This window comes from Orycteropus afer, unplaced genomic scaffold, assembly GCF_000298275.1.
Source record: "Orycteropus afer afer isolate SDZICR_OR568_19922 unplaced genomic scaffold, OryAfe1.0 scaffold00152, whole genome shotgun sequence".
Classification (NCBI taxonomy): Eukaryota; Metazoa; Chordata; class Mammalia; order Tubulidentata; family Orycteropodidae; genus Orycteropus; species Orycteropus afer.
In genome coordinates this window covers 498,644-506,830 of record NW_006921739.1, presented here as the reverse complement: position 1 = coordinate 506,830, position 8,187 = coordinate 498,644, and the positions used below count along the sequence as shown (strand labels likewise).

General features: G+C 40.1%; 1 protein-coding gene across 1 annotated transcript in view; it reads right to left on the bottom strand.

The window, feature by feature from the left end:
• The window catches only part of RPF1 (ribosome production factor 1 homolog), a 29,688-nt gene extending 29,069 nt beyond the window's left edge, over positions 1-619 (bottom strand). The window contains exon 1 of the mRNA XM_007946188.1: positions 395-619. Within this exon, the coding sequence (XP_007944379.1) occupies positions 395-619 (225 nt within the window). The remainder of the gene's footprint in view (positions 1-394) is intronic.
• Positions 620-8,187: the final 7,568 nt, after the last annotated feature.

Below are 8,187 nucleotides of genomic sequence, written 5' to 3'. Positions count from 1 at the left end.
TCTTGGGTTTCCGAGGCAGTATCACTACGGAAGTAGGATTGCCCAACCTTCCTTCCGAGGAGTGGCTGGTGGGTTTGAACCGCCAGCCGTCTGGTTGGTAGGCAAGTGTCTTAGCCACTATGCTACCAGAGCTCCCGCCTTTCAAGTTAGTAAAAACTAATTTTCACTAATAACGGAAACGAGAAAAGAACTGAACTTGAGTCTCCAAAGCTGCGCGTGAGCACCACGTCACGTGCTTCTCAGCACCACCTTTTCCGACTAGCCGCTCAGCTCAGGACTCCAAGCAGTGGCAGTCACGTAGGTGCAAAGGACCCCGCTCTACCTTACTCCCAGGCACCTAAACACGGGTGAAAGGCACTGCGCATGTGCCAGGCCGCAACCGCTCTGCACTTACTTTCCGTTGCTGCTGCTTCCACCGCGTGAACATTAAGTGTCGCCGCTGCTTGTTCTTAATTTCCGAAATACTGAAGCCCGGGGGAAAAGCAGCTGCTTTTGGAGGATGGACCCTGTCTTCTGCCGTACCATCGTCAGAGAGTGTAGTTTCTTGAGGCTCTTCGGAAGCAGCTTTTCGCTTCAGGCCTTTCTTCGCGGCAGCGCTCTTATCCCCGCCTTTCGCCATGCTGGTTCCTCCTGTGTGTCTGTACAGAAACGGAAATAGGTTCTTATTCTCGCCACTTCTTTAAGCTTTTACTTCCGGGGTCATAAAGGTCTTAAAAATGTAGACTTCCTAAATGTAGTGAGCTATAAAGTAATACATGGCATGTCAAAATAGTAGAGTATAAAAGGTGATAAGGAGGGTAGATTTCACCTTTAAATAGGATTCTCAGGAAAATTTCATTGAAAAGGATATGTTAAACACTGTATGAAAGAGGTAAGGGTGTTAATGCACTTGTCTGGAGGGAAGAGCTGCTCTTCTGGGAAAAAGCTAGCAAAGGCTCTTAGTCAGCGACAAGCCTGGCATGTTCGAGGAACACCCTACAGGCCAGTGTAGAAGGAGTGAGATGATGGAGAAAAATGGGGGGGGGGGATTATATAGGGTTGTGTAAGGGTTTTGGTTTATATTTTATGTAACTGTAGACCCCTTGGAGAATTTTGAGAAAATAAATGGTATGATTTAACTTATAGTTTAAAAGCATCACTCAGACTTTTCTTTTGTGAGTAGCCTATGGGGGAGAGAACCAGCCACTCCTCGGAAGGAAGGTTGGGCAATCTACTTCTGTAGTGATACTCCCTCGGAAACCCAAGGAGGGGTCACTATGAGTCAGGTCTGACTCCAGGGCACATAACAACAACAACAACAACAACAACGTGGGGGAGAGAAAATGAAGGGAGAAATGATACTGGCTTGAACCAGGGTTCAAAGGGAAATGATAAGAAGTGATCAGATTCTTTTGAAAGGTAGAATACCTGACTACTAAATGGAGGCCTTGATACTAAAAAGAGTCAAGGATGACTCCAAGGCTTTTGACATGAGCATCTGGAAGGATGGAGTTAGCATCAGTAGAACTGGGGAAGATGACACGTGTAACAAATGTGAGAGGTAAGATCAGGATTTAAATTTGCTAAATGTTAAGTTTTAGACACTTAATAGTCATCTAAATGATGTCAAGTAGTCAATTGGATGTATAATTCTGCTGGAAGAGGGGCATGTGGGCTGGAGATCAAAATTTGTGAGTTATCAACACACAGTTTTTCAAACCGTTAGAGTGATTGTAGAGAGAGAATTGAAAAAGAGGACCAAATAATGAGCCCTGAAGCATTCCCACATGAAAAAGTGGGAGAGAAAAATAAGTTAGCAAAGGAGAATGAGAAGGGAAAATCAAGATAGTAAAAGTATCATAGAAACCAAATGAAGAAACTTCTCACCATGGTTAAATTTTGCTATATTTTTTTATTTTCGTTGTGTGGAAATGCCTTCCAAACAAGAAAAATCCTTTTTGATTTACTGTTGGGAGTTAACTTCACCAAAACTGCCTTAATTTCTAATTTTATATCCCAGTATTTACTTGAATGTTTTTATAATCCAGTTTTTTGTGTCCATTTTTCACCCCTTCAAATTCTTTTTAACAAAATCTTGATTTAAAACATCAAAACTGTTTCTTCCAGAATAAAAGACCCATCAAAACCTGCCAGCATCCTCCAGGTACAAAATTGCACTTAAAAAACTAAAATCATCATGTTTAGGTCCAGAATTGCAGTTGGATTATATAATAAATGAAAAATGAAAAGTTGATGTTAAGCTTTGATATCAGTCTCATGTGAGTTTGACAGAGTTTTATGTGTACTTCATTCAAAGAGGGATAATCAGATCGAAAGGCACAAAAAAGGAGAGGAGGAGGAAAGAGGGAGGAGAGGATGGAGGAGGAGGAGACAGACAAATCTTCATTTGAAAAGTATAGATGGAAAAATATTTTGGAAGTCTCTTCCAGCCTTAATATTTTATTTTGTCTCACTACATATAATATGGGAGCTCTGGTAGCGTAGTGCCTAAGGCACTTGACTGCTAATCAGAAGGCTGGTAGTTCAAACCTACCAGCCACTCCTTGGAAGGAAGATGGAACAATCTACTTCCGTAGTGACACTGCCTCAGAAACCCAAGGAGAGGTCCCTATGAGTAGGGTCTGACTCGACGGCACGTAACAACAACAACAACATATAATACAAGAGCTTTGGTGGCATAGTGTCTAAGGCATTTGACTGCTAACCAGAAGGCTGGTGGTTCAAACCCACCGGCCACTCCTCAGAGGGAAGATTGGGCAATCTACTTCCGTAGTGATATTCCCTTGGAAACCCAACGAGGGGTCGCTATGAGTCAGATCCGACTCAATGGCAGTGAGTTTGGTTTTTGGTTTACATATAATACACTCTTTCCTTTTAAGAATGAGCTCTGGTGGTGCTGTGATTAAAGCATTGGGCTGCTAACCAAAAGGTTGGCAGTTCGAACTCACCAGTCTCTATGAGAGAAAGATAAGGCAATCTGCTTCCATAATGATTTACAGCTTTGGAAACCCTATGGGGGAAGTTCTACTCTATCCTATAAGGTTGCTATGAGTTGGAATTAACTGAATGGCACTGGGTTTGGTTTTGTTTGTTTTCCTCTTAAGGACATAAAATAATCTTGAGAAGATTTAGATAGTGTCTTGAATTTATTCAGAAGTGCCATAGATAAGCTGCTTAACATCTGTTAGTTGTTGTTTGGTACAGTCTTGTTATTTCCAACTCAGTGACCCTATGTGCTACAGAAAAAAACACTGCCTGGCTCTGTGCTATCCTCACAGTCATTGCTATGCTTGAGCCATCGTTGCAGCCACTGTGTTAGTCAAACTCATTGAGGGTCTTCCTCTTTTTCACTGACCCTCTACTTTTCCAAGCATGATGTCCTTCTCCGGGGACTTGCCCTTCCTGATAACTTGTCCAAAGTACATCAGATGAAATCTCCCCTTCCTCGTTTCTAAGGAACATTCTGGCCATACTTCTTCCAAGATAGGTTTTATTGTTCTTCTGGCAGTCCATGTTATATTCAGTGTTCTTTGCTAACATTGTCATTTAAGTGCATCAGATACTCTTTGGTCTTCCTTATTCACGGTCCAACTTTCGCATGCATAGGAAACAATGGAAAATACCATGGCTTGAGTCAGGCACAACTTAGTACACAAAATGACATCTTTGCTTTTTAACACTTTCAAGATGTCTTTTGCAACACATTTGCCCAATGCAGTATGTCATTTGATTTCTTAACTGCTGTTTCCATGGGCATTGATTGTGGATCCAAGTAAAATGAAATCCTTAAAAGCGTCAGTCTTTTCTCCATTTATCATGCTGTTGGTTATTAGTCTAGTTGTGAGGATTTTTGTTTTCTTTATGTTGAGATGTAATCCATATTGAAGGCTGTGGACTTTGATCTTCATCAATAACTGCTTCAAGTCCTTGTCACTTTCAGGAAGCAAGGTTGTGCCATCTGTATATTGCAGGTTGTTAATGAGTCTTCTTCCAATCCTGATGCTTCATTCTTTTTCATATAGTCCAGCTTTTTGGATTATTTACTCAGAATAGAGATTACACAAGTACGGTGAGAGGAAACAATCCTGACACACACCTTTCCTGATTTTAAACCACACGTATCCCCTTGTTCTGTTTGAATAACTGCTTCTTAAGTCTATTTACAGGTTCCACAAGAGCACAATTAACTGTTCTGGAATTTCCATTCTGAGCAATGTTATCTATAATTTCTTATGATTCCACACAGTCAAATGCCTTTAGATAGTCAGTAAAACAAAAGTAAACATCTTTCTAGTATTCTCTACTTTCAGCCAAGGTCCATCTTACATCAACACTGATATCCCTCATTCTACATCCTCTTCTGAATCCAGCTTGAATTTCTGGCAGTTCCCTATTGTTGTACTGGTTCAACCATTTTTAAAGTACCTTCAGTAAAAAATTATTATGTATGATATTAACTATATGGTTTAATAATTTCCACATTCTGTTGGATTACGGTCTTTTTTTGGGCGGGGGAGTGAGCACAAATATGGATCTCTTTTAGTCAGTTGGCCAGGCAGCTGTCTTCCTTTTTTCCATCTCATCTTATTTGTAAGAACAGTTGTGAGTTGAATAAAAGGATTTACATGGTTAGAATAAAATCTCTCTTTTGAAGAATATACAAAAACATTGGTCAATTCAGCAAACGTGTATTTACTGTACTCAATAAGTGGATAGAGTGGGTGGTAGAAACTGGTTTCTCAGACTTAGGTTCATATCTTGACTCAGTTACTTAGATGCTGTAAAATCTCAGGTAAATCAATCTGTGTGAGCCTCAATTATTTCATCTGTAGGCTGGGATGAATCATATTATCACATAGATTGTTGAAGGAGTAGGGATAATATATATTAAATAACAAGCACTGGCTTGCATACCTGACAAATGCTAACTAGCTATTTTTATTACTTCTAGATGTCAGATACTATGCTAAATACTTGGGGGGAGAGGTATGACTATATTTGTCCTCAACTAGCAAAATTATTGTTTATTAGGTATGGATAGAAATCATTGTGGAGTAAGCTTGACTTGCGGTCCGTTTCAGCCATTTGCGTTTTCTTACTAATTGCTTCTTTTGTCCATTATTTCCAAAGCCCATTCCCAGTGTAGTGTTTTATTTTGAAGTGAAATACTTATTTTTAATATTTAATACATTATTTTTGCTTATTTGTTTTGATTATGACATTTGGGTTACCTGAAATGCAACTCTTGTTTGTTCAGTCATCAAAAAAATGCTTGACAATGATTCTTTTGAGAAAATTACATCTATTATTTTCCAATACAACGTAAATTCTTTGTAACACATAAACCATTCCAAAGGCATAAAAGATTAATCCAATGCATGCGTATAAGGTATAACCAATTTTGGGGTGTCTAGATTTTTTATTCACAATGATATACCTTTTGGCAAATACCAAGTCAAGAATTATTTCAGACTCACACAGTTTATTGGGAAGAACAACAGGACTATTACTAAAGTAGGTTCTCATTTATAGATGTATCTGAGAGCTGTTTTGGGCACTTAAATTACTTATTTCAGGGAATTTTGAAAGTTCTCTTGTTGATTCTATACCTTAAGTTATCTCTGTGAATTATGAGGTTTGTTTCCTAGTCTTTACTGATCCAGGAAGTCTATTGAAATGTTTCTACAGTGATTGACAGTATCAATAGAACTCTCAAAATGTCAGCTACACTTTGAAAGAGGTTCACGCCAACAAAAGTAGATTAATACAATTTTATGAGGAAAGATTAGAGCATACTTGCTCCCCCACCCCCAAACTGAAGTATAATATGTGAAATATGAAGACTTCAGGTATTGGAATCCTGGGGAGTAGTTTTATAGTGAATATTGTCAACTCTATATACTCCTCACTATGAAAAAGACATGAAGCATATACTGCCTTTTCAGAGACAAACTATGTATCAAGAAACCAGAAGTATTCTTCCAGAAATAGGTCTTTAGATTGTGACTTTGGAATAATTTCTAATCATTTCCTTCAGCCGTTTAAATATTTTGTTGTTGTTGTTATGTGCCGTCGGGTCGGCCCCGACTCATGCGACCCCTCCTTGGGTTTCAGAGGCAGTATCATTACGGAAGTAGGATTGCCCAACCTTCCTTCCGAGGAGTGGCTGGTGGGTTTGAACCGCCAGCCTTCTGGTTAGCAGTCAAGTGCTTTAGCCACTATGCTACCAGAGCTCCCTAAACTTGGTAGTGATGGTATGTTGTTGTTATGTGCCGTGAAGTCAGACCTGACTCATAGCAACCCCTCTTTGGGTTTCTGAGGCAGTATCACTACAGAAGTAGATTGTCTAGTCTTCCTTCCAAGGACTGGCTAATGGGTTTGAACCGCCAGCCTTCTGATTAGCAGTCAAGTGCCTTAGGCACTGTACTACCAGAGCTCCCAGTGATGGTATAGTTCTCAGTATATTTTCTAAGTGGCTTGATCCCTAGCAATAAGGTGAGCTTTTTGGATAAGAGGAATTTTTTTTTTTACCTGTTAATATTTCCAGGAAGTACATAGTTCCTCATGTGCTTTCTCAGATGATCCAGATTTCTGATCCTTACCTGAGCAGGGACAGAAGCACCAAAATCAAATTGTAGTTTCATCTCTTAAAAGGCTTTCTGGTTGTATGAATTCATCAGAGGAGCTTTTATTCATTGTTTTTTGGTATGCTTTTGACTGTGGGTAACCACCAGTATAATTTAAACATCAGTCCAGAATGGCTTTCCTGTGTCCAAGTGCTTATCCATTTATTCATCTATATTTATTATTAAAGATATACTTTGTATCAGGTTCTCTGGATATAGTAGCAAAAAGAAACCGCTCCTTGCTCCCAAGATACCCCACCAGAGAGAAACCAACAAGTACACAGCAGTTGCAAATATAGTGTTAGAGGTGCTATGATTGTTACCTTATATAATTGAGACCAAATTTAGAACCACACCTTCTAGTGTCTTCTTCAAAAAGCCAGAGTAGGTGTATTTTTAATTCCCTTGTTGGAAGCTCAGAATATATTTTCTGTAGAAATTAGCCCATGGTAGCTCACCTAGGCCAGAGACACAAATATTCAATATGTAATGTACTTAAAAAAAAAAACCCAAACTCACTGCCCTTGAGTCTGATCTGACTCACAGTGATCCTTCCTTGGGTTTCCAAGGCAGTATCACTATGGAAAATATTGCTTCACTGAGTTATACATTTGTTGTTGTTGTTAGTTGTTATGTGCCGTCGAGTCAGCCCCGACTCATAGCGACCCATCTTCCAAAAATTGACACATTTCATTATTCAAAATCAAAAAAATCACGTTTGTTGAAATCACTACCAATCTTATCAGAAAAGTCTTCAAGTACTAGTAAGCTGTCAGAATTATAGTGGTAGGTACAAAATTCAAATTTTCACTTGAACAGGGGCTTTTTCTGCTCCAGGTCACTGCTGATGGTACCCACAATACACCATAGGGTATGGAGGCAGGGGTTAAGGGGTGTGATGAATAGTAGTGAGTGGTGAGGGCCTGCTGCAGGAGCAGGGAGGCTGCATCTTCTGACCTCCTCTAACCCCACAAGAGGAGGACAGAATCACTGTTAGTAGCCCAAGACCTATCCCTGTGAGGACAAACATGCCGCCTCCTTCCAGCCTTTCACCAACCCTGACATCAACCATTCCTCCCACAGCACCCACCACCTCTCTGCTGGGTTTGATAATTCGCTGCAGTGGCTACACAGAACTCACAGGTTATGGGGTTTATTAGGGAAGCAACAGGTTACAATTCAAGTTCAGGAATATATTCAGTCTCTCTCAGCCCTCTGTCTTTCAGCTGACAGTCTCTCTCATTCGCTCTCCCAGCAGCACATGTCTCTCTCCCAGCAGTGTGTGTCTCTCATGTCTCTCTCTTAGTAATGCGTGTCTCTCACATCTCCCAGCTGGCAGTAAGAGATTTTTTTCTTCTGCCTCTAGGAGGGCTCCTATTGAGCCTGGCAGAGTGGCCAAACTAACCAATCCCAACATCAGAATTCTATACACCTGAGAGAGAGAGAGACCTTTGCAGAAAATTACTTTGTGCTGCTCCCAACAGAAATACCCCAGGTGTATAACTTTAGTAATCAGGAGCTATTCAGTTGCTCATGGCGAATTCACTTCCCTTATTTATAT